General features: G+C 42.3%; 1 protein-coding gene across 4 annotated transcripts; it reads right to left on the bottom strand.

The window, feature by feature from the left end:
- sppl3 (signal peptide peptidase 3) lies at positions 1 to 27,301 on the bottom strand. 4 transcript variants are annotated; one of them, XM_029653467.2, is made up of 12 exons: positions 26,965 to 27,301; positions 26,771 to 26,871; positions 10,045 to 10,122; positions 9,719 to 9,828; positions 9,384 to 9,503; positions 8,864 to 8,942; positions 8,462 to 8,577; positions 8,081 to 8,187; positions 6,467 to 6,630; positions 6,049 to 6,236; positions 5,124 to 5,233; positions 1 to 2,293 (listed from the first exon to the last, which is right to left on the bottom strand). In XM_029653467.2, the coding sequence occupies exons 2-12, from the start codon at positions 26,794 to 26,796 to the stop codon at positions 2,222 to 2,224; spliced, it is 1,170 nt and encodes a 389-aa protein (XP_029509327.1). In that variant the 5' UTR covers positions 26,797 to 26,871; positions 26,965 to 27,301; the 3' UTR covers positions 1 to 2,221. The 4 variants fall into 4 exon arrangements, with proteins under 4 accessions (XP_029509327.1, XP_029509335.1, XP_029509341.1 ...); XM_029653475.2 differs by having other exon boundaries at positions 9,737 to 9,828; positions 26,771 to 27,301; XM_029653481.2 differs by having other exon boundaries at positions 8,462 to 8,574; positions 9,737 to 9,828; positions 26,771 to 27,300.
- Between the last annotated feature and the right edge of the window lie 141 nt (positions 27,302 to 27,442).

Here is a 27,442-nt window from a genome sequence, read left to right as displayed (position 1 = left end):
TACAGTTAGAGTCATGTTTATTTACAGCAGAATCCTGACAAGGGGGAGAGGAACAGGGAGGGGGATTAAGAAGACAAAATATTTTAGATTCAGCTCATCAAGGTCCATGTTTCACTAAACAGTTCTTTACTTTATTCAACTTCTTGTATACAGAACCCATTCAGCTGTAATGTCAATGCACCAAAGAGCTAGAGCCCACTGCTGCAAGGGAGGAGAGGAAAGAAAGGTAGAAAATGGAACTAAACCTTACAGCACTAAGGAAAAAATAAAAATACAAAGGGGATAAAAAGAAAGATCTTCCATAAAAAATGAAAACATCACATTTTTCTTCAATTATTTATCACCATGATCGGCATTGTTTTTATTTTATTTTCTTTGCCAAGTCCATAAAGAGGCAGAGGGGAGTTTATTTTTTTTGTAGTTACATGAAGTCCATGATGTTTAGGCCGTCTGACGCTTGTCTGTCCCACAGCCAGATAATGTCCAGGTAATGATCAGCCAGCGTGAAGTCAGGGCTAAAACGAGTCTCAAATCTGCCAGCTAGCCTGTTGGGTCAGAACTGTTCAGAGTCCTCCAGACACCTGGCCTTTGTCCATGTAACTTTCCTCTGTGCAGCCTTGCTGGCAAAGCTCAGTGCCTTGGTTTTGGCCAGCATAGAGTTTGCGCTGTTGATGCAGTCTGAGGAATGACACACACTGTACACTTGACATGCAAGGCCAGAGAACCAACATAAAAATACAAAATAAACAGGTAAAGAAAACCCAAGACAAACTGCATGTTCCATTCAAGTCTCGCTCTCCCTCTGATTCTCTCGCTCTCACACATACATACTTTAATTCCAATATCGTTGAAGCTATGATCTAACTGACAAGCACCTCAAACCGTGGGAGGGATACTAAACCTTTGACAGTTAAAACTAGCTATGGGTTAGTTTGAACCTCTCAGGGTCCATTGATTACAATCCTTTATTAATCTGAATCCCTCAGGGGCATAGAGATTCTCTCTCAAGGTCCATTAGACATTATGGAGGTAATGCTATATGATCGCACACACACACACACACACGCACACCTCCAGGTACAGCCATGACATGTCAAGGGTTATCTAGGGGTTTCCCATGGTCCATTCATTTACTCGTAAGAAGAAATGTGTACACAAAGAAACCTCCCCTAGTGTGACTATCCTTCCAGAACAAAGCTGTGATCCAAGTCAGAGATGTGTCACTCCACAAGTCGAGTCATTGCCGATGTCTTTATACCTGTGCTGGATCTAAAACATTATTCAATTTTTCATAATGTAATAACACAATCTCTCATTCTATGCTCTCTCACTCACACACCCAAACAACATGACACCCAAATGTGTGTGTACACATATTTACAAAGAGAGACGCATCCCCATCAATAGCAGGGACACATTCACAATTTATAATGCATCATTTCTGTATATGCCAAGAATAAAATATTTTCTAAATAAAATACATGTTTCTATGATGGGGCAGCGAATGATAGGTGGGAGATTGTTAGAGGGGGAGGAAGGTTGAGGGTGTAGAGGAAAGAGAAGTGTTCAGGGGACAGGGGGAGATGGATGGCAGAGACAGAGGGAGGGAGACTGATGAACCATTCCTTCTCTTTCTCCCCAATCAGCTGCTGGTCCTGTGCACTGATGTCATTGTCCTGCGTAGTGGCAGCAGCAGCTCTGCCTACTCTCTGTGGTTCATACCAAATCATTCCAGAATAATAATGACAAGATTTGTAATGACGAAGACCCAGTCACAACCAGTAATCCATATAAGGGGAGACCTGGCCTTGGAGTCCGGCAGAGTCAGTCAGATACATAAATGGGAAGGGATGGAGGGGCGGTACGGCAGTAAGTCAGAGAGAGAGACCAAGAGCAAAAGGAGAGCGTGAGAGGCCTAGCAAAATGGAATGGGTCATGGGAAGGGAGGGGGGATGGAAAATAAGGAAAGGATAGAAAAGGAGGGAATATAGAGAGGGAAGGAAGTGAGAGAGGAGGAGGGAGACTAAGAATGAGAAGAAAAAGGAAGCAAAGGGGAGTCGTCTGGCAATGAGGTCCACACACTGGTGTCCATATGAGAGGTCTGCTGCTCAGAGGATGGGTGGAAAGAATGAACGAGTGATGAGGACGAGGCCTCTCTTCAGTGCACACTCTCCCTCTTCTCTCATGGTCCTCCCCACGCTGGCTGTGTTCCCAGGGTGCATCATACCTCCAGGAAGCGGGAGCTGCTGGCCTTGGTGTGGAAAGGCTCTGACCACATGCGCCGCAGGTCTCCCTGTAGGACACACCAGGGTTAGATTTTATTTAACTAGGCAGGTCAGTTAAGAACAAATTCTTATTACAATGACTGCCTCTAGCCCGGGCCAAACACGGACAACGCTGGAACAATTGTGCACCACCTTAAAGGAATCCCAATCATGGCCAGATGTGATGTAGCTTGAATTCAAACCAGGTACTGCAGTGACGCCTTTTGCACTGAGATGCATTGTCTGAGACCACCGCGCCACTCAGGAGCCCAAGTGATTCCCTTTAACTACCACACTATCGAATACAAATCCCCACCAAAATATATTATATCATGGTATTAAAAAATAATAAGACGGTATTTTAGTTTTTGAATGATAAAAGTTGTACATTTGCTTTAAGATTAGTGAGTGATCCTAGGGTAGCAACACATACATTCTAAGTGACTTCAATGAGTCTTTCTCCATTCTGATTGTTTTATACTGTTCAATTCAACCAAAACAAATTTCAGCACTTTTATCATTTCTGCATTTCCTGCACTCAATTGCAGTGGTGGAAAAAGTACCCAATTGTCATACTTGAGTAATAAAGATAAGTTAATAGAACATTACTCAAGTAAAAGTGAGTCACCCAGTAAAATACAACTTGAATAAAAGTATGTGTGTTTTAAATATACTTAAGTATCAAAAGTAAAAAAGTATAAATCACTACAAATTCCTTATATTAAGCAAACCAGATGGCACCACTTGCTTGTTTTTTATTTACGGATAGCCAGGGGCACACTCCAACCCACAGACATCATTTATCAACAAAGCATGTGTGTTTAGTGAGTCTTCCAGATCAGAGGCAGTTGATGACCAGGTATGATCTCTTGAGAAGTGTGTGAATTGGACCATTTCTGTCCTGCTAAGCATTCAAAATGTAATGAATAAATTGTAGGTGTCAGGGAAAATGTATGGAGTAAAAAGTACAGTATTTTCTTTAGGAATGTAGTGAAGTAAATAAAATAAGTACTTTAAAATACTTTAAAGTATTTTTATTAAGTACTTTACACCACTGCTCAATTGAGATAATTTACACACTGCCACGTAGGGCTGCACGATATGGGCAAATAATCTTGGGCTTCTTTTTAACAAAATGTTGCAATTGCGATTTGACTTGTGAATTAGAGCAAAACTGTTGGAATCATGGAAATATGACTATTCTAATTCTATAGTTAGAATATAATAGTGGGCACTTTGAAAACAGTGTTGTTTGAGATGATTGCAGGTTCTCTTAGCTACTTCATGTAGCTAACATGAATATGCAAAGCAAAAATCTCTGATTTAGAAGATACTGTTGCAAACATGCCGATTTAGGCCTACACCGTCACTGGTATTATCATGCTGTATTAGCTAGCTACGTTTGCTCTTACTCAGTACATTTATTTGCTAGCTAGCTATTAACATTAGCGTCTCACGAGATTTAGGGCAACTTGCTAAGACAAACTAGCTGTTTGCGGATGTAAGAAACAAACTAAGTGTCATTATAGAACGCTAGTGGATTTATATTAAGAAGCAAAGTGAAAACAGCATTGTCCTCATCAACATTGTTCCATGTGCTGCATTGACCATGCAGACTGAACGCAAGTGTCTTGTGGTTGAGGCACATCAAATGACTCAAGTAGGGAAGTAAAACTATCAAAATGTACATTACACCTGGCGTATGACATTTAACAAACCAAACATTCAAATATCGGTATAGAGGGTAAAGTAAAAACCCAAACTGGTCCCTGCATGAAAACCGGTATGTCATAAAATACTGTATACTGCCCAGCCCTACCCACAGATATCACCCATCTTTGCCTACTCTCCCACCGGTAAAACACACCCGTGTTAGAGGCTAACATCTACATCCATTACCTCTGGTCACTGGCCTGGTGTCTTATCTGCCTTGATCCAGGATTACTCCTCCAGGCCTCTACCACTTAAGCACGGCCTCCATTGGTTCATCTCAGTCACTAGGCAGGTTTCCATTGACCCAGGTTTATTCAACAAAAGCAAATGTCACAGCATTGTGACGTGTAATGGAAGCGGCAGCTATAGGAGACATGTTCTAAAGACGTCAACATTTTTATCCGTTTGCCTGAGGCAGCTTTTTGTCAAACTTGCGGAAAATGATGGAAAGTGTTTTTCAAATAAATTGTATTTTTAAAAGGTACGCTGGGCATGTGACATAATCACTCCACATTTAATTCTTAAATGCCTACTGCTTGCTAAATCTATTTCAGCTATAATAATAATATTTATTTGCAGGACAAGGATTGTCCTGACTTTCAAGAAAGCCTGAATTGCTTTGCCTTGCTTTTCTGGTTGGCTGAATGAAAGTTTCCATCATCCAATTATTTAAAGATCTACAGGAGTGCAAGTTCACCATGGCGATACGTTGGTAGGCTACCTGAGACATGACAGATAGGTGGGAGTTCGCCTAAATGGATAATGGAAACACTTCATTTTTATTAGACATTCTAGTTTTTTTTGTTGCAATTTTAATTTTTTGTGTGTGATGGCATTACATCCAGCTGTTTTTATCTACACAGCAGACAGTTAACTGGAAATGCACCGTAGCAGGCAATTGCATCCATTTTCTATGACAACTTTCTAAATGTCGACAAAAAACCCCAACTCTTTACAAGTTAATGGAAACATAGCTTCTGACTGTCAGCATTCAGTCAAAACACATCTACACAAGCTTTGAGTCCTATAAAATGATTCCCCAGCAGTACTGCTATTTTGTCTGACCTCTTAACTTACATAAATGACTGAAGCCATCACATTATCCCCCACCGCTCCCCCCTTTTCCAGAAACCACCCCATATGTACCTTCAGGTAGGCCATGGTGAGCAGAGGCAGCAAGGTGAAGGGTACCAGGTAGAGCAGGGCAGGCTGAGCCGCGCGGTGGATTCTGGAGGCCACAGTGGCAGTCAGCAGGCCTGGAAGAAGCGGCGACAGGTCTGAAACACTCATACTATGGAGTTTAAGGTAGACTAAGCAATATGACATCATTGTGTACAGAGAGGCTTCCCTGTACTGCATACACAATACAACTAAATTCAAATCAGCCAAGAATGACACCATTGTTATTTAATTCTCTAAGCATGAAGTCACCTCCCTTTATTTGTTGTCATATGGCTGACTATTGCCACTAGTCTAGTTAACCAGACAATAGCACGCTCTACTGACTGGGTTCAACAAGTCAGAATGTGGTTCTCTGTTCCTGCAGAGCTACCGTCCTGTTTGTTCCAACCCTAATCTAGCACACCTGATTCTAATAATTAAAGGTAGACTTTGGGCACAAAAAAAAAAGTCTAACTGCTACTTTCTCAATTTTCAAACAGAAATGGGTTGTGCCTTCGGTGACTCATCGTTGTGTTACTCTGGTCTTGCGCGCTGTGACCGACGTAGCTAGTTTGCTAGCTAAGCTAGCCAGTAACTCCTCCAGTATGTCATGACGTCATTTCACAGGATTTGTTTTTGGACAGAAGCTGTAGAGATCAGTAACAAATGGCACTTCTGTAGCCAAATATCTTATTCATCCTTGTTTTTCAATATTAAAATGACCTGGTATGATGGTAAAATGATCAATTATAAAGACGTTATTTCTGCGCCCAAAGTCGACCGTTAACTTGGTTAATAGGCTGAATCAGGTTAGTTACCTACTGGAGGGTAAGCTCTCCAGGGATAGATTTGGGCAGCCTCGTGCTACACGATGGTCCCCCCCCGCATCCATCTCTGACCCTGTCCTTACCCACAAAGTATCCTATGAGAGTGCAGTGGAAGTAGGAGACGCGCCCCATGCGTCCGGGCGTGCCTGGTCCCCCCGCCTCCCCGCTGGCCTGCTTCTTGTAGTTGTCGTAGCGCAGCACGAAGCACAGCAGCAGCCCCGGCATCACTATGTCCCCGATCCCCAGCATGGAGAAGTGACTGCCTGTGGAACTGGAGGGAGAGAGGGATGAGATATAGGGAGAAGAGGGAAGGAAAACACAGACAACCAAAACACGGAGAAGGGCAGGATGCAAAGAGGGTAATAAGGAGACAGCAGGAGGGGACAAAGCAGGACAGCGTGGGAGGAAATGCAAGCGTGAGTTTCTGAGCTCATAACAGCTGTAGTGAATGCAGCTGGAGGTTTAAACATAGATCCACTCCCCACGGCGAGGCTGTGGTACCTGGGGAAGACCAGTTTGCCCGGCAGGGACAATCGGGGTACGTCGCGGCCCATCCCAGGACCCAGGTGGAGCTTCCTGGACAGCACGTCTAAGGGGTTGTCAGCCGGCTGGGTGGCCACCTTCACCATCACGTTGCTGTTGAAGATGTAGGCCGAGAAGAACACCTGCAGGGCAGACAGAGGAGTCATCTCCGGTGGCTCAAGCGATCCTTGGAAAATAGCCATGTTTGTAGTTCTGTCTTTGACATGTAGTCTAACCACAATAAAGGGGATAGATGGCATTGTAGGCTCCACCATGGTGTACAGCGGAAAAACAGCTACTGTCCTGTTAGTGTGGAAATATCCGTCTATGGTGTGCTGCTCTGTCCACCTCAAGAAACACAAGAGACCTGAAAGAGCGGCACTTGCTGTACCTTAGGTCTTCACACGTTTAGTAAGCTGCTTTGACAGTGGCCGAATCTCAAACCATACATTTGTCCCCTAAGCCCTTTATTGGAGTGGCCCTTGTGTTCGATAGTGATCACTCAAGTCTGCAGGTTTTGGGCAAAATTAGAATTGAGACTATATGCACTCAATGTCACGACTGCCAAAATTTGAAATCCAGTTGCAAGCATAGTCTCCTGCGACTTGTCTTGTAGCATGACTCAATATGAAACATGGGCAGACACGCTTACTCTGATAGATGGTGAGAGTTGTAAAAACTCTGTAGCTACTCATGCCCAAAATATGTGCAAGTATATTAGTTGCAAGTGACTTCATGAGCCAATTTAGCTGGTTGTGGCCTGTCTGATGTTAGCTAGCTTCACTAACAAACAGGGTTGGAATGGAATTCAAGCAAATGTTAGCCAAGGATTTTTAAGCACCACTGCACAAGTAAACAACGTGTAGTTCGGATGCGACTTATTTATGATAGTTGGACAGCTTGCTGATGAAGTTCTTGACCTATACTTAGCATTCCATACTTCATTTACCAATTTACCAAAGCACCAATCGCTATATTGTAATTGAGTCAGCTGAACCCCGTGGGCGCGATACTGCACGCACTCGGAGAAGAACAGACAGTTGCTGCTTCATTAACTCTTGTTTGTTGTGATAAAATAATGTTCCTTAGTGTTGCACTAGCTGGTCAGCTTTGACATGGACTGACTGGCCCAGGCTTAGCAAGAGAATGGACAGGTTTTCGTGCACATTATCAAATGTCATAAATACTGCGTCTCCAAGCACTGAACTCCTTAGCTAGATTTAAAATTGTGTGACTAAGACCTTGGCAAAAACGTCAAAAATAATGTTATTAGGTAACGTGCTGAGATTCATGGGAAGGAATTGCTGCTGAGGGCACTGAGTCAGCAGAGGATGCCACTCGATAAAGAGGTTTCCGAAGGGTTCAGTGGAGGTCTCAATGGCTCGACAAACTAGAGTTTGAGATGGACTCGATTGATTCGTGAACGCACACGTTGAGTGATCGATTGCTCAAAGTATTAAGTTTGAGATTCAGCTATGGTCTACAGCTGGGGTCCTTTGTGTTTGGTGTCTGATGACTCATGGCCCTGCCTGTGTTTTAGTGGTTGTATTTGGGTCAGCTGGGTGGAGGGAGAGATGGGAGCAGCCATCTTACCCAGAACACGTCATAGATAAGCAGCCCTGATAGCAGCAGGCAAGACACCTTCAGACTGGGTAGCCGTACAAAAGCTATCATGGCCACACACAGCCCCATGGCCAGAGCTGAGGAGAGAGAGAGAATATCAGACATATAAACACACAGCGCTGAGAGAGGGAGAAGAGAGACAGCGCTGAGAGGGAGAAGAGAGACAGCGCTGAGAGAGGGAGAAGAGAGACAGCGCTGAGAGAGACAGGAATACCAGACGAACACACAGCTCCAAAAAACTTGGAATGGAGCTCAGAGAGACATGAGATTAGAGAGAAACTGAATGCAAACCTTACAATGGCAAGACAACACCCCCCCACCACACACGGCAGTCATGACACACTGACATACCGTCCATGAGCAGCCAGTGTCCAGTGAGCACCCAGATCAGCACCAGCATGACAGAGAGGGAGAAGGAGAGGAGCTCAGCCAGAGTGAAGCGCCCACAGCAACCAAACGAGATCCTACAGGGGGGCAGAGAGAGAGAAATGGTTTATACACACTGGACAAAACACAATCACTTCTCACTGGAAAATACATCACCTCGTCGATATGTACAGGGTCAAAAGTGTAGATAGTCAATTTGAGTCAAAATGTGCTCAACACACCCACACACAGGGGTTCATGTTGAAGAATTCCGATTAAGCTGAAAAATCTAAGGCCAGATGCTTCACATTGTCAAACATAAAAAGGGGAATTAAAGACTTGTTACATTATTGGTTGTAGGCCATGGCAGCCTCTCAGCTTCCTTACTTGTTTTGTGGTGAGCAGGGCCTCGTCAAGTACTGGCACATTGGCAACAGGAGGAACGCAAACGCAATTGTCGCAAGAACTGAAGAGGAACAACATAGAGGAAGATAGATAAGAGAACGAGAAAGAAATAGCAGCAAGACAGTTTGTTGTTTCGTTCCATTGGTTTCAGTCAGTTTAACAGAGTCAATCATTGTCATCATAAGAATTAGTTGGGCGGTAGGTATGCAGATTGTCATACAGTCTCTGTACCCTAAAGGGGTATACAGTATTACTGAATGTGGACACTACTTAATAAAAACGGTATTTCGAAATATACCATTTATACCGTATTTCGGGGTATTGCCCAAGCCTAATAAGAATTATGCTGAGAAAATGTTTGTTAAATCAATGCACCATCAATATAAACGCCATGCTCTAAGGAAATAAATACATGTCAGCTTGCCTTCAGACAAAAGATGGGCAAGAAACTGCTCTGTGACATTAAGGCGCATTTCTGTGTGGCGCGTGACGGGTCAGGTACCTGCGGTGCAAATGGTGAAGACCACCTGGACAGAGTCGAAGAAGAAGAACATGACGAGCAGAGACACGGAGGCTCCTATGGGCAGGAACAGAGCCTGTGTGGAGTCTATGGTCTGAATACCTACAACACACAACACATGCACAAGTGAGAATGCTCAAACACACAGGGATTGAGAAAGACAAATCACACAGGCAGAGACAGGCATTTCTGCATGTGCTGCGTCTACAGCCTGTGTAACAGCAAACCAACCAACCACAAAATATACGGAATCCACGGTATGACGACTTCCAACTTATTAAAAAAAAAACACACGCTCTGTATGTCTTATGTCTCACCAAATATGTGAGACTCACTGTTGTTTGTGTTGCCATTGTTGAAGGTCCCATTCGGGACAGGGTTACCATCCTTATCTTTTTCCTGGTTCTCACAGTCCATGTTTAATGATCTGCACGGGGAGAGATGGAGGGAAAGGTGGAGAGAGGTTGACTATCTGAAATAAGATCAAGCTTCTCTCACATTGCTATTGTCAAAGACTTGTTTTACAATGACTGGATAGCTCATAGGCGCTCAATGTAATGGAAGTAACATGATAAAGATGAGACCCACAGTGACCAGTGTTGGCCTATCTGTGATGGAAGAGGGTTGGACAGGGTAGACTGACCTGAAGCTGCCATAGACTATGAGGAGGATGGAGATGAGGAAGGTGGACACCTGGCTGGAGTCGACCAGGGAGTATGCCCTATAGACAGAGAGAGAGAGAGAGGAGAAAGATTTTAGATTCCATTTCCTCCACAGAAAAGGTTTAAGTCGGACCCGAAGGGGCTGTTTTTATGCACTTCGCAACACGGCGTGCCTGGATACAGCCCATAGCATTGGTATTTTGGCAATATATCACAAACATCCGAGGTGCCTTATTGCTATTATAAAAATGGGTTACCAACTTAAGAGCAGTAAAAAGGAAAATGTCTTAAGGTCTGATATACCACAGCATTCAGGGCTCAACCCACCCAGTATATAATAGAGTAACCCATACTATACCTTCAGTGTTGCATATGTCAACAAAGCTTGACCTTGGTCAGTTGTGTCATAAGATTATAATGAACATGTTATTGAAGAGTATATTCTCATTTGGAACCCTGCTATTCATAATCCCTTTGGTCAAACCTTAAAATAAGTCCCTTGACACCAAATCAATACATTCTCTTTGCTTCAGCAAGGAGAAAAGAACCTAAAAAAAAGGGAAAAAAAGGAGCGCGACATACTAGTTGCTATTTATACTCGTGTTCCTAACAACTGTTTGTTTTTGGTTTGGAGGACTGAATGAAAGTCTTTGAAAATACACAATCAAAGAAGAAAATCGTAGCCTAACCCTTACTGGCATTAATCTAATGTACGTGCGTGTTTGTCTTGTTCTAGCCACATTTATTTATGCAATTCTTTGTGCACCAAACAAGGTGAAAGTAAACGTACAGATGGCATGGGATTACCAGGGACCTCACGCGATAGTACTACAATACGTAGGTGCCAGTATGTATTGCAATTTGATACTGTTTCAAAACAGACCAGTAGTGTGCGTTTCATTGAATCTTAATAGGGACACTGGCTATTCAATTGGGAAGGCTGTAGAAATAGCACAGGAAACATGTCAGTGATCCAGACCATTACAACAGCTGACTAACAGGAAGGATGGTGGACCATCTGTGGCACGAGAGCTGCAGCACAGAGACACTTTTATGGATTTAACATTCTAAACCCACTAATCTGCAGCTTTAACCTTATCTGCCAGACATGGCCGGCTGACAACTTCTGGTTTCCTAGAGATACTCCTCGGTAGTAGCAGCTTGAGCTTGCCTAAAATGCGCATACACAAGCTAAAAATGATCAAAAATATACAGGGTTACAAATCCGAGGAGCGCATAAATAAACACAGAGAAAACAAACAGATAGCTGTTCAAATGGGATATAGACTGCCTACATTCATCTCAGCTTTGGGTACTGGGCCATGCTGATGGAAGGCTGAGAGAGAAAAATCATGACCGATCAGGTATCTGGCACAGTAAACCTTACCCTACATGTGCTACCAGCTGTAATCAAATCTGTTTGTTTACATTAAAAGGTGTGGATGTGCCCGGCGCCATGACCTCAGTGTTGTATGCCCATGGCAGGCCAATTGTCACTGGTAAAGTTGTAGATCAACTAATAGGTGTCCCAGAGGGGGAGAGAGAGTCAGTGGAAGACATGTGTTCCACTTCCTGAGATAAAAAAAAAAAATGTCACACTGGCAGGGCTCTACAGTACAACCATTTTACTTGCTTTTGTGCCTAAATATTTTGCTGTGCAACTTGGAATTTGTATTTAGGAACATCAATGCACCTAGAAAAATTAAAGTCTATCTTTAATATCTCAAATATTTTTAATTGTGGTCCTTAACTGCATTTGTGCGCCTACATTTTCCAACCTAGGCACACACACGGTCCTTGTAAAAATAAATTTGGCGTAGAGCACTGACAGGTTCATCTCTGGGGGGGGGGGGTAAATAAGAGCATAATGGTTGCACTGTGCAACCCTGCCTACATCAGAGGTGCAGGTTTGACCCCTGACCCGTCTCATGTCCCTCTGTAGCCAGCCCCGAGTGAGAAATGTATTCTGGGGTTAAGAGGACACAGCCCCAAAAGAAATAACAGTATTCGTTCTTCATAACTATGCATCCCATTGCCTGCCGTATGACTGCACTCCAAGCCTTTAAATTACACCCCTGGATAAGTGTTAGGAAACGCATGATGAATCATACGTACTTATGAGCTTTGAAGCGTAAACTCGCAAGGTAACACGCCAATCACTACCATAGCAAATCACAGGGCAAACTAAAAGCTAATGGATTACCCTGTTGACAAACAAACATTCTCCCAAACACGCTGGAGAGAAATGTTCCTTCGCCCGTCAATGGGCCTGACAGACCTCTCCTTTACAAACCAGGAGATGCAAAATCCAATTCTTTCATAAAATATTCAGATGCAGAGGGGATCTACATCACCACACACTAGAGATGACCTCATTTAGTTGACTGGACAATTTTTTGGTCGATAGGCAGTTGGTCGACCAAGATTGTCAAGCAGTCAAAATCTATACTTAAATTTATATATATATATATATATATAAATAAATAAGGCATATATATATATATATTTTTTTTTTAAATTTTCAAGATCAGGATATCGTCTACCTGCAGGCTACACAGTTTTTATTTATTAGCTTTATGTAGGCTATTTTTACATATTGGCAATAGGAGTTACTACAGGGACCCATGCCAAATCTTCTCAGTCTCCCGAGGGGGAAAGATGTTGTTGTGCCCTCTTAAATGACTGTCTTGGTGCACTTGAACCATGATAGTTTGTTGGTGATGTGGACACCAAGGAACTTGAAGCTCTCAACCTGCTCCACTACAGCCTGTCGATGTTAATGGGGGCCTGTTCGGCCCTCCTTTTCCTGTAGTCCACGATCAGCACCTTTGTCTTGCTCACATTGCGGGAGAGGTTGTTGTCCTGGTACCACACAGCCAGGTCTCGGACCTCCTCCCTATAGGCTGTCTCGTCGTTGATCAGGCCTACCACTGTTGTGTCGTCAGCAAACTTGATGATGGTGTTGGAGTCGTGCTTGGCCACGCAGTCGTGGGTGAACAGGGAGTACAGGAGGGGACTAAGCATGCACCCCTGAAGGGCCCCGGTGTTGAGGATCAGCGTGGCATGCGTTGTTTCCTAACCTCACCACCTGGGGGCGGCCCACCAGGAAGTCCAGGATCCAGTTGTAGAGAGGTGTTTAGTCCCAGGGTCCTTAGCTTAGTGATGAGCTTTGAGGGAACGATGGTGTTGAACGCTGAGCTGTAGTCAATGAACAGCATTCTCACGTATGTGTTCCTTTTGTCCAGGTGGGAAAGGGCAGTGTGGAGTCCAATTGAGATTGCAGCATCTGTGGATCTGTTGGGGCGATATGCGAATTGGAGTGGGTCTAGGGTTTCCGGGATGATGGTGTTGATGTGAGAAAAATATATACAGTACCATTCAAAATTATGGACACACCATTCTCATGCAAGGGGTTTCCTTTATTTTTACAATAGAGCTGTTCTTGACAAAATATAGACCTGGTCTAACCAAATAGGGCTATCTTCTGTATACCACCCCGACCTTGTTACAACTGATTGGCTCAAAGGCATTAACCTCTTTAAGCTAGGGGGCACTATTTTTATGTTTGGAAAAATAACGTTCCCAAAGTAAACGGCCTATTTCTCAGGACCAGATGCTAGAATATGCATATAATTGACAGATTAGGATAGAAAACACTAAAGTTTCCAAAACTGTCAAAATATTGTCTGTGAGTATAACAGAACTGATATTGCAGGCGAAACCCTGAGAAAAATCAAACCAGGAAGTGGCTTCTATTTTGAAAACTCCATGTTCCATAGCCTCCCATTGCTCCATTTAAAGGGATATCAACCAGATTCCTTTTCCTATCGCTTCCTCGAGGTGTCAGTCTTCATACAGTTTCAGGCTTTTATTTTGACAAATGAGCCAGAAAGATAGCATCGCGTCAGGTGGTCACAACAGAATTTGGACAGCTATTGTTTTTCCCTCTCCTACTGAGAATGACATTTGCAGTTGATATATTATCGATTATATATTTTAAAAACAACCTGAGGATTGATTATAAAAAAAAGTTTGATGTTTCTGGACATTTACGGATATTATTTGGAATTTGTCTGCATTGTCGTGACCGCTCTTTCCTGTGGATTTCTGAACATAACGCAACAAACGAACAGAGGTATTTTGGATATAAAAATAATCTTTATGGAACAAAAGGAACATTTGTTGTGTAACGGAGTCTCGTGAGTGAAACATCCAAAGAGCAAAGGTAAACGATTAATTTGATTGCTTTTCTTATTTGTGACCAAGCTACCTGATGCTAAGTGTACTTACTGTTTTGTCATGCGATCGATAAACTTACACAAACGCTTAGATTGCTTTCGCTGTAAAGCATAATTTCAAAATTTGAGACAGGTGGATTAACAAAAGGCTAAACTGTGTTTTGCAATATTGCACTTGTGATTTCATGAATATGAATATTTTTAGTAATATAATTTGACTGTGGCGCTATGCTATTCAGCGGTTGCTGATGACAATTATCCCGCTTAAGGGATGGGTAGTGTCAAGAAATTCAACAAAATGAACTTTCAACAAGGAACACTTAATTGATATAAATTCCAGGTGACTACCCCGAAGCTGGTTGAGAGAATGTCAAGCGTGTGCAAAACTATCAAGGCAAAGGTTGACTACTTTGAAGAATCTAAAATATTTGTTTTACACTTTTTGGTTAACACAATTCCATAGTTTATGTCTTTGTTATTCTACAATGTATAAAATAGTTACAATAAAGAAAAACCCTTGAATGAGTAAGTGCCCAAACTTTTGACTGATACTGCATATACAGTTGAAGTCTGGGGTTTACATACACCTTAGCCAAATACATTTAGACTCAGTTTCACAATTCCTGACATTTAATCCTAGTAAAAATTCCCAGGTCTTGTGTCAGTTAGGATCATCACTTTATTTTAAGAATGTGAAATGTCAGTATAATAGTAGAGAATTATTTATTTCAGCTTTAATTTCTTTCATCACATTCCCAGTGGGTCAGAAGTTTACATACATTCAATTAGTATTTGGTAGCATTGCCTTTAAACAATTTAAACTTGGGTCAAACGTTTTGGGTAGCCTTCTACACGCTTCCCACAATAAGTTGGGTGAATTTTGGCCCATTCCTCCTGACAGAGCTGGTGTAGCTGAGTCAGATTTGTAGGCCTCCTTGCTCGCACATGCTTGGACATGGTTGTCCTTAAGCCATAACTTATGGACGATGACCTTAAGCATATTTCCTTTGGAAGACCAATTTGCGACCAGGCTTTAACTTCAGGACTGATGTCTTGAGATGTTGCTTCAATATATCCACATTTTCCTACCTCATGATGCCATCTATTTTGTGAAGTGCACCAGTCCCTCCTGCAGCAAAGCACCTCCACATGATGCTGCCACTCCCGTGCTTCACGGTTGGAATGGTCCTTGGCTTGCAAGCCTCCCCCTTTTCCTCCAAACATAACAATGGTTATTATGGCCAAACAGTTCTATTTGTGTTTCATCAGACCAGAGGACATTTCTCCAAAAAGTACCATCTTTGTCTCCTTGTGCATTTGCAAACTATAGTCTGGCTTTTTTTTTTTATGGTGGTTTTGGAGCAGTGGCTTCTTCCTCGCAGAGCGGCTTTTCAGGTTATGTCGATATAGGACTCGTTTACCTGTTAATTTCGATACTTTTGTACCGATTTCCTCCAACATCTTCAAAAGGTCTTTTGCTGTTGTTCTGGGATTGATTTGCACATTTCGCACCAGAGTATGCTCATCTCTAGGAGACAGAACACGTCTCCTTCTTGAGCGGTATGACGGCTGTGTGGTCCCATGGTGTTCATACTTGCATACTTGTTTGTACAGATGAACGTGGTACCTTCAGGCATTTGGAAATTGCTCCCAAGGATGAACCAGACTTGTGGAAGTCTACATTTGTTTTCTGAAGTCTTGGCTGATTTCTTTTGATTTTCCCATGATGTCAAGCAAAGAGGCACTGAGCTTGATGGTAGGCCTTGAAATACATCCACAGGTACACCTCCAATTGATTCAAATTATGTCAATTAGCCTATTATGACATTTTCTGGAATTTTCCAAGCTGTTTAAAGGCAGTCAACTATGTAAACTTCTGACCCACTGGAATTGTGATACAGTGAATTATAAGTGAAATAATCTGTCTATAAACAGTTGGAAAAATTACTTGTGTCATGCACAAAGTAGATGTCCTAACAGACTTGCCAAAACTATAGTTTGTTAACAAGAAATGTGTGGAGACGACTCTCGGTCTACTAAGATTTTTTGGGGTCGGGGAGAGCACTACTACTCACCACCTTCAAAGCGAAATACATATGGATAGAAATTAAGACGTCTTAGCTGCATAACTACTCAAACATCTACTTGGCGTTGGTCTAAGCAAGACTTCACGGAGGCTGCTAAAATTGTGTTTTGTGGAAGTAGCCAAACGCCACAACCGTCATCCAGCGCCGTGCAATCAATGAAAGGCAATAGCAAAAAAGTGCTGGTTGCATTACAATGTTCAGTCTAATCCTACTGCAGAGGTCTTATGTCTTTAGATACAGCTAGCCTACTTAACATCCAGGAGATATGGCAAGACATTTGGTTGTGCAAGTATTCAATTATGTATGTTAATGTACATACATTTAATTGAAAAAAATAAAACATACATGAGCGTGTATACTTTCATAAGGCATTCGCTGTAGTCCTATAGGTTTAAAGTCAGTAATTTTAGAGAATCCTGTTAGTCTTTACTAATGGAATTGGGCTGATCCTTTGGCACCATAGTCATCCTTTCCTGGTAGAAAGCCAGGCCATGAGTTCATATAAAAAGGATTGTAGTTACGACTAGCCTACTCTAGAGCCTGTGAGCATTGTGTGCCAAAACTGCACATTTTAGAGTGCCCTTTTATTATCCACAGCACACGGTGAACCTCTAATGATCATGCTGTTTAACTAGCTTCTTGATATGCCACACCGGTCAGGTGGATGGATCATCTTGGTAAAGGAGAAATGCTCACTAAATGCAGATGTAAACAACGCTGTGCACAAAATGACAGAAATAAGCTTTTATTTTGGCTCATGAAACACGGGATCAACACTTTACATGTCGCTTTTATATTAGTGTATCTGCGTTTAATCCACTGAAAAGGACCGATATACTGTCGTGGCCAAAAGTTGAGAATGACACAAATATTAATTTTAAAAGTCTGCTGCCTCAGTTTGTATGATGGCAATTTGCATATACTGCAGAATGTTATGAAAAGTGATCAGATGAATAGCGATTAATTGCAAAGTCCCTCTTTGCCATGGAAATGAACTGAATTCTCCCAAAACATTTCCACTACATTTCAGCCCTACCAGAAAAGGACCAGCTGACATCATGTCAGTGATTCTCTCGTTAACACAGGTGTGAGTGTTGACGAGGACAAGCCTGGAGATCACTCGGTCATGCTCATTGAGTTCAAATAACAGACTGGAAGATTCAAAAGGAGAGTGGTGCTTGGAATCATTGTTCTTCCTCGGTCAGCCATGGTTACCTTCAAGGAAACACGTGCCGCACTCATTGCTTTGCACAAAAAGGGCTTCACAGGCAGGGATATTGCTGCCAATAAGATTGCACCTAAATCAACCATTTATAGGATCATCAAGAACTTCAAGGAGAGCGGTTCAATTGTTGTGAAGAAGGCTTCAGGGCGCCCAAGAAAGTCCAGCAAGCGCCAGGACCGTCTCCTAAAGCTGCGGGATCAGGGGAACCACCAGTACAGAGCTTGCTCAGGAATGGCAGCAGGAAGGTGTGAGTGCATCTGCACATACAGTGAGGCAAAGACTTTTGGAGGATGGCCTGGTGTTAAGGGCAGCAAAGAAGCCACTTCTCTCCAGGAAAAACATCAGGGACAGACTGGCATTCTGCAAAAGGTACAGGGATAGGATTGCTGAGGACTGATGTAAAGTAATTCTCTCTGATGAATCTCCTTTCCGATTGTTTGGGGCATCCGGAAAAAAAGCTTGTCCGGAGAAGACAAGGTGAGCGCTACCATCAGTCCTGTGTCATGCCAACAGTAAAGCATCCTGAGACCATTCATGTGTGGGGTTGCTTCTCAGCCAAGGGAGTGGCTCACTCACAATTTTGCCTAAGAACACAGCCATGAATAAAGAATGGTACCAACACATCCTCCGAGAGCAACTTCTCCCAACCATCCAGGAACAGTTTGGTGACGAACAATGCCTTTTCTAGCATGATGGAACACCTTGCCATAAGGCAAAAGTGATAACTAAGTGGCCCGGGGAACAAAACATCAATATTTTGGGTCCATGGCCAGGAAACTCCCCAGACTAGAGGTCAACCGATTAATCGGAATGGCCGATTAAGTTTTCATAATCGGAAATCGGTATTTTTGGGCGCCGATTTGTCGATTTAAATTTGATTTATATACCTTTATAAGAACACATTCTTATTTTCAATGACGGCCTAGGAACGGCGGGTTAACTTGTTATGGCTGTAACCCCCCTATCGGGATAAGTGTCATCAACCGCTGAATAGCATAGCGCTACATTCAATAAATATTACTACAAATATTTATATTCAAGTGCAATATAGGAAAACACAGCTTAGCCTTTTGTTAATACACCTGTCGTGTCAGATTTTGAAATTATGCTTTACAGTGAATGCAATCCAAGCGTTGGTGTAAGTTTATCAATCGCATGACAAAACATTAAGTACACTTAGCATCAGGAAGCTTTGTCACGAAAATCAGAAAAGCAATCAAACTAATCGTTTACCTTTCATGATCTTCTGATGTTTTCACTCACGAGACTCCTAGTTACACAACAAATGTTCCTTTTGTTCCATAAAGATTATTTTTATATCCAAAATACCTCCGTTTGTTTGTTGCGTTATGTTCAGAAATCCACAGGAAAGAGCGGTCACGACAGCGCAGACAAATTCCAAATAGTTTCCATAATGTCCACAGAAACATGTCAAACGGTTTATAATCAATCCTCAGGTTGTTTTTAAAATATATAATCGATAATATATCAACCGCAAATGTCTTTCACAGTAGGAAAGGGAAAAGCAATATCAATCCAAACTCTGTTGCGCGAGCCAAACTCATGTGACCACTTGACGCGATGTTATCGTTCTGGCTCATTTTTCAAAATAAAAGCCTGAAACTATGTCTGAAGACTTGACACCTTGCTGTGGAACATGGAATTTTCAAAATAGAAGCCACTTCCTGTTTTGATTTTCCTCAGGGTTTCGCCTGCTATATCAATTCTGTTATACTCAGACAATATTTTGACAGTTTGAAACTTTAGTGTTTTCTATCCAATACTAATAATATGCATATATTAGCAACTGAGACTGAGGAGCTGGCCATTTACAATGGGCACCTTTTCATCCATGCTATTCAATACAGCCCCTGCCGCCATAAAATGTTAACTGCCTTGATCAGGGGCAGAATGACAGATATTCACCTTGTCAGCCCAGGGGATCCAATCTTGCAACCTTACCGTTAACTAGTCGAGCGCAATAACGACCTGCCTCTTTCTCGCTGCACTCCACAAGGAGACTGCCTGTTACACGAATGCAGTAAGCCAAGGTAAGTTGCTAGCTAGCATTAAACTTATCTTGTAAAAAACGATCAATCATAATCACTAGTTAACTACACATGGTTGATGATATTACTAGATATTGTCTAGCGTGTCCTGCGTTGCATATAATCTGACTGAGCATACAAGTATCTGACTGAGCGGTGGTAGGCAGAAGCAGGCGCGTAAACATTCATTCAAACAGCACTTCGTTGTGCGTCAAGCATTGCACTGTTTATGACTTCAAGTCTATCAACTCCAGAGATGAGGCTGGTGTAACCGAAGTGAAATGGCTAGCTAGTTAGCGCACGCTAATAGCGTTTCTAACGTCACTCGCTTCTAGTAGTTGTTCCCCTTGCTCTGCATGGGTAAAGCTGCTTCGACGGTGGCTGTTGTCGTTGTGTTCCTGGTTCGAGCCCAGGGAGGAGCGAGGAGAGGTACGGAAGCTATACTGTTACACTGGCAATACTAAAGTGCCTATAAGAACATCCAATAGTAAAAGGTTAATGAAATACAAATGGTATAGAGGGAAATAGTCCTATAATTCCTACAACTTCTTACCTGGGAATATTGAAGACTCATGTTAAAAGGAACCACCAGCTTTCATATGTTCTCATGTTCTGAGCAAAGAACTATCTAAAGACACTGAAGCAGCAAGCTTTGTGGAAATTAATATTTGTGTCATTCTCAAATCTTTTGGCCACGACTGTAAAACGCAGAGAAAACACTCAGCAACAAAAAAAGCAGTTCATTAAATGACTGTGCATTTCATTTTCTCCTGGGGGGAGGGCACTCTTTACATAAGCCCCATCTTGCCTTGCGGTACAGTAAGACTGGACAACAGAGGTATCACCTGGCCAACGCAACTACACCAGTTACATAAGCGTGAACTACCACAGAGTTACTGACGAACTGTTACTTCTTCTACGGTTACTGCAAAGTAGATAGAAACCAAAAATGTGCACTGGCCATATACTGTGACACAAAGTGTCATGTTAGGGTGTTGGGTGTCGTGACAAACAAAGAACATTCAAATCTGTGGTAACATCAATGTTACAGCACTTTCGTGAAGCCAGCGAAATCTGGTGTGCTATATTTGCTATTTTTGAAGGGCATTCCTCAAGCACTGTCATTCAAATGTTTCCTGAGACACTAAAAAGCTTAGCAAGTCAAAGTAGCACTTTGTAGCTATGTTGTGATGCATGGTTTTGCTTGATATGGACGGGTCCAAATACACATTTTGCCACCCATTTCCACGACATGTTCTAGCTAGCTAGCCAGCTAACTTGCTGTGCGAGAGTACTTTGAATTTAGAGAATTGTTTTCCCTTTCATTTTACAGTCGTTTGACAGACACACTTACCCAGAGCAATTAGGGTTAAGTGCCTTGCTCTAGGGCACATTGGCAGATTTATCACATAGATGGCGCTGGGATTCAAACCAGCGACCTTCCAGTTACTGCCCAATGCTCTTAACCGCTAGGCTTCCTGCCGCCAGAATTCAGTGGCTACTGCCCTACAACAACAAAAAAATAAGATGAAAATACAAATAAATACCAATTTTATTTATTTATTTTTATTTCACCTTTATTTAACCAGGTAAGCAAGTTGAGAACAAGTTCTCATTTACAATTGCGACCTGGCCAAGATAAAGCAAAGCAGTTCGACACATACAACGACACAGAGTTACACATGGAGTAAAACAAACATACAGTCAATAATACAGTAAAAAAAACAAAACAAGTCTATATACAATGTGAGCAAATTAGGTGAGAAGGGAGGTAAAGGCAAAAAAGGCCACGGTGGCAAAGTAAATACAATATAGCAAGTAAAACACTGGAATGGTAGTTTTGCAATGGAAGAATGTGCAAAGTAGAAATAAAAATAATGGGGTGCAAAGGAGCAAAATAAATAAATAAATTAAATACAGTTGGGAAAGAGGTAGTTGTTTGGGCTAAATTATAGGTGGGCTATGTACAGGTGCAGTAATCTGTAAGATGCTCTGACAGTTGGTGCTTAAAGCTAGTGAGGGAGATAAGTGTTTCCAATTTAAGAGATTTTTGTAGTTCGTTCCAGTCATTGGCAGCAGAGAACTGGAAGGAGAGGTGGCCAAAGAAAGAATTGGTTTTGGGGGTGACTAGAGAGATATACCTGCTGGAGCGTGTGCTACAGGTGGGAGATGCTATGGTGACCAGCGAGCTGAGATAAGGGGGGACTTTACCTAGCAGGGTCTTGTAGATGACATGGAGCCAGTGGGTTTGGCGACGAGTATGAAGCGAGGTCCAGCCAACGAGAGCGTACAGGTCGCAATGGTGGGTAGTATATGGGGCTTTGGTGACAAAACGGATTGCACTGTGATAGACTGCATCCAATTTGTTGAGTAGGGTATTGGAGGCTATTTTGTAAATGACATCGCCAAAGTCGAGGATTGGTAGGATGGTCAATTTTACAAGGGTATGTTTGGCAGCATGAGTGAAGGATGCTTTGTTGCGAAATAGGAAGCCAATTCTAGATTTAACTTTGGATTGGAGATGTTTGATATGGGTCTGGAAGGAGAGTTTACAGTCTAACCAGACACCTAAGTATTTGTAGTTGTCCACGTATTCTAAGTCAGAGCCGTCCAGAGTAGTGATGTTGGACAGGCGGGTAGGTGCAGGTAGCGATCGGTTGAAGAGCATGCATTTAGTTTTACTTGTATTTAAGAGCAATTGGAGGCCACGGAAGGAGAGTTGTATGGCATTGAAGCTTGCCTGGAGGGTTGTTAACACAGTGTCCAAAGAAGGGCCGGAAGTATACAGAATGGTGTCGTCTGCGTAGAGGTGGATCAGAGACTCACCAGCAGCAAGAGCGACCTCATTGATGTATACAGAGAAGAGAGTCGGTCCAAGAATTGAACCCTGTGGCACCCCCATAGAGACTGCCAGAGGTCCGGACAGCAGACCCTCCGATTTGACACACTGAACTCTATCAGAGAAGTAGTTGGTGAACCAGGCGAGGCAATCATTTGAGAAACCAAGGTTGTCGAGTCTGCCGATGAGGATGTGGTGGTTGACAGAGTCGAAATACATTGAAAAGGTATACTGTGTAGTTGTTTTCCAGCTGGTTAGCATGAGGCAGCTCATTCTTCAGAGCCTAGACAATTTATTTGCTGGAATCAGTGCAGTTAATCCTCCTTTTTACAAAAGTAAGTTTTTCCATTAAAAAATTGCAGTGCTTACATGAATGTTCTTTCCTGAAATTTAAGAAATCTTTGAATATCTTCGTGGGGCTGTTTTAAGCACAAAAAAGTTTAGTCATTTTTTAAATAATAATAAAAAAATATATATAAAAAAAATATATATATTAAAAAAAACGGCAGATATCGCTCATCTGTTCATATTTCCACTAAAATCAGGTTTGGATTCAAAAATCCCATATCGGTCGGGCTCTACTCTATTCATGCGCTCTGCCAAACAGGAATCGCCAGGCCCGATATGCCGCACTTGTAATTAGTTTGAGAAAAAGCGGTAATCTCCTATCCATTTCATTCATTCAGTAATACAGAAATAACTGGAGCCGTCTATCAGGGGAGGAAGTGACGTCATGTAGTTTACTGTTGAAACGGGATAAAAAGGTCAATGCTACGCCTCGTTAGTGGTGTTATGGTCCAGCCAGTCCCAGAAAAGACGTGTTCCTAAAGTCTGCATACAGACTTACTGAGATGCATTTTTCCTCATCGGGCTCACATTAGTGACGCACGCCTTCCGCACAACCCACAGCTCTCGCTCTCTACCCTGAAAAAAATTATATATTTTTTTAGTGTTGATCCCATGTTTTATGAGCTGAAATAAAAGATCCCCAAAATGTTCCATCCCTGTTAATGACCATTTGTCCTATGCCAAGATAATCAAGCCACCTGACAGGTGTGGCATATCAAGAAGCCGATTAAACAGCTAGATCATTACACAGGTGCACCTTGTGCTGGGGACAATAAAAGGCCACTAAAATGTGCAGTTGTGTCTCACAGGACAATGCCACAGATGTCTCAAGTTGAGGGAGCACGCAACTTGCATGCTGACTGCAGTAATGTCCACCAGAGCTTTTGCCAGAGAATTGAATGTTAATTTCTCTACCATAAGCCACCTCCAACGTCATGTTTTAGAGAATTTGTCGGGACCTCCAACCAGTCTCACAACCACAGACCACGTGCATGGCGTCGTGTGGACGGTCTGCTGATGTCAACGTGCCCCATGGTTGCGGTGGGCTTATGGTATGGGCATGCATAAGCTATGGACAACAAACACAATTGCATTTTATCAATGGCAATTTGAATGTACGTGATGAGATCCTGAGGCACTTTGTCGTGCCATTCATCCTCCGCCATCAGCTCATGTTTCAGCATGATAATGCACGGCCCCATACACAATTCCTGGAAGCTAAATATCTCCCAGTCCTTCCAGTGCCTACATACTCAGACATGCCACCCATTGAGCACGTTTGGAATGCTCTGAATCGACAGCATGTTCCAGTTGCCGCCAATATCCAGCAACTTCACACAGCCATTGAAGAGGAGTGGGATAACAATCAACAGCCTGGTCCACTCTACGTGAAGGAGATGTGTCACACTGCATGATGCAAATGGTGGTCACACCAGATACATGGCCCTCCCTTTTTATTTTTTAAAGGTATTTGAAACCAACCGAGGCATATCTGTATTCTCAGTCATTTGAAATCCATAGATTAGGGCCTAATTTATTTATTTCAATTGACTGATTTCCTTATAGGAACTGTATCTCAGTAAAATCTTTGAAATGGCTGCATATTGCCTTTATAATTTTGTTCATTATATATATCATTTGCATAACATTATAAAAAGCATGCTGGTCTATATCCCTAACAGAGCTGTAAAACACCATTAACAGGCACCTTCTGAACCAGCTTAGCCTGGCCTTCTCTGTTGCCAGTTTTGGATTTAACTCAGATCAAATTAAATAAATTGTTGTTTTAAGAGACCGGTATACATTTCCAGACAGTGCTTGGACATTTATAAACAAATATAAAATCCCCACTGAAGTCAAAGTAATGGATTGTATTAAGTAAAAAATGATATACAGCAAGTAAACTGGTCAAGTTGTCCCTCAATTCTGCTCACATGGATGAGATGGGCTAAATAAACGGAACATTTAAAAATAAAATACAATCCTGGAATGTTGAGGGCTGGACAGAAGCCCAAGGGCCAGAAGACTTCCTTGTTTGGGAGAAACAAGGCTTCTATAACACAATTCCAAAACCGTACACCATCAAGCCAAAGGCATGCATGCTTTGTCCACTGAGGACTCAGCCACCAAGCGACAGAGGACAAGGATTAGTTTCTCAAAACATGTCCCTATAGCAAATGACTATTGACTATTCTGATTGACCCACAAAAATGAGAGCTGGTTCGAAATTACATCGTTATTCATGGTAGCCCTACGAGGAAATATAGCAACAATTTCAATGTAACAATGCTTCCTTATAGGTCTTACAAAACAGGCATGTCTTGTTACAGATGGGCATGGTAAAATATTGTGCCTCTGTCTGGCCTCATGCACTTCACTAGAGGGAAATCTGAGTGCGACCATGTCCCAGGACGGTAGGTGCAGCTAGAGAATCGCCAAACCCTGGTTAAAAACAACTAATATTCAATCTACTCAGAAAGGTTGCGATTTAATTAAGTGGTACGTTATCTTAACTTCAAATCACATCATTTTATTAGTCACATGCGCCTAATACAACAGGTGTTCACTTTACAGTGAAATACTTACTTATGAGCCCCTAACCAACAATGCACACAGAACATACATTTTAAAAGATAGAACAGTCAAAATATAATTAGGCTGACCATGTGTGTTGCTTATTATAACCACATAACATAATGGCTCTGGCATTACAGTTTTTCAGTTCTACTAAACCTGGGGGGGGGGTCACTATTTTCCAAACATTGGTCACCAGGAGCGGCATACTTATTCAAAAATACACTTGTCTTAGTGGCATAACCTAAATGGTTGCCTCCACATCAATACATACTACTAGTCATTTTTAGATGTCACAAAATTAGACTTAAATAATTCCATGATCTGCAGCACAAGACTTCAATTAAAACACCTAAACAAATTGTAGACAAATGACCTGATCTCCAATTGTGAACAAGAGAGACATTACATGGACTGTATCAGTCAGCCCAATAAGTTACTATACCGGTCTGAATGGCATCTATCGCTATCATACATTTTTTTTATGTAGGCAATGTACAAAATAGTTCGCTATCATTATGGCACATGTAACTAGTGATTGCTAACTAGCTAGCTAACAATGATGCGGGAAGATACAGCCAGATCTACAAAGACAATGCCTTATTTAGCTAGCTAGCTACTATTTAGGACAATCAATTTTACCTAGCTAAATGAGTTGGTGAACTAGCTAAATTAGTTAGCTGTGTTGAATAGCTAGCAAGTCAGCTACGCACTTAACTGCTAACAAAATAAAAATGGATGGCACAACGTCCCTATCTATTCATCTGACGCGATAAAACACCGGGCGTGGTATAAATAACGTTATCACAATGACATTTCATGAATTAAGGTGAGCTTTTCTGGTTAGCAAGCGTAAACGGTCTGGCTAACGTTAGTTACGATAAGCTCCCTTTGTGTGCAACTGGCTACGAGAGGTAGCAATAAGCTATTTATTTTAACAAATATTGTCGAGGGGCTTAAACTAATTAAATAATATGAAGTAGATATGAGTTGGCGAACCAACGTTAGCTAGCAATAACCTTGCGCATTCGTCGAGCTTAAACACATAGTTCTGAACCAACGGTAACCCCACCATGGATACGGGAGTCTGAGCTAACTTGCGGCTAGCTGGCTAGTTAAACCCCGTTCACGCTAGCCTACTGTAACTTGGACCGTAGCAAGCTAACGTTTAGTTCATTAACACAATTTGAAGAGGGCCATCTCATTCTAACTAAGCGAAAATAGCGGCTGATTCATGTAGGAACGAAATATGTTGCTGTATCTATGTGAATTGCAGCGTACAAATGGCATAACTACACCAATCAATTCAGTGTGGTTGCCAGCTCGCGCAATGCCTATGCGTACTCACCAAGAAGAGTAGCCTTGTTCCGCCATGTCGCCGACGACAACAGTGTAGTGGTGGGTTCCGCGACTGTAGAGATTCGTGTCCCTGTGGCAAAACGGTAGGACCTGGTGGACACAATTGCCGCCTTTACTTCAAGATGGGTCTTTTTAACAGTCACTATTTGATAACAACATGGCGATGTATACCAGCCCCCAGACCTGCTAGCAAACACCAGCCGAATAGCTTCCAATCGAATTACAATGATGGTTTGCTAGGTGGCCAAGACAAAGCACGCCGAGAAAAAAAACTATATATTTCATCAGTTTTGCGAGTGTCCTGCCGTCTCACTGCCCCCAAGCAGGCCCGACTCTCAACGGATCCTATACTCGCTGTAAATCCATATTTAGGGGTGTTTTCTTGCGTCTATATTCAGATATTCCTTAAGTCTGCACCCTCGGCTGTAATGGAAGCCGCGCAGATAGCTTTATTTTCTATGGCGAGAGAGTCACGGGCACGCGCAATATCGCCCTTGCAAGAGAGGTTTTACACAAGTACCTGTGTGAAGCTAACCACAATAAAGACTAGCCACAATAGTGGAATTTTCGGTTCGACTTCAAAATAAAGGCTCCCCATTGATTCAAATAGTGGAATCATGCCATCTTTGGACTAGATAATGTTAATGAAGAAGGTCGGAAT

The sequence above is a fragment of the Oncorhynchus nerka genome, linkage group LG4 (genome assembly GCF_034236695.1).
Source record: "Oncorhynchus nerka isolate Pitt River linkage group LG4, Oner_Uvic_2.0, whole genome shotgun sequence".
NCBI classification, from domain to species: Eukaryota; Metazoa; Chordata; class Actinopteri; order Salmoniformes; family Salmonidae; genus Oncorhynchus; species Oncorhynchus nerka.
This window is presented reverse-complemented; position numbering and strand designations above follow the sequence as displayed.

Coding starts and splice junctions, on each gene's coding strand:
- sppl3 (XM_029653467.2), bottom strand. CDS start 26,796: ATGGCGGAACAAGGCTACTCTTCTTG. Junction 9,829..10,044: donor ATAGTCTATGGCAGCTTCAG/GTCAGTCTACCC, acceptor CTCCCCGTGCAG/ATCATTAAACATGGACTGTG. Junction 6,631..8,080: donor TTATCTATGACGTGTTCTGG/GTAAGATGGCTG, acceptor TCTGCCCTGCAG/GTGTTCTTCTCGGCCTACAT.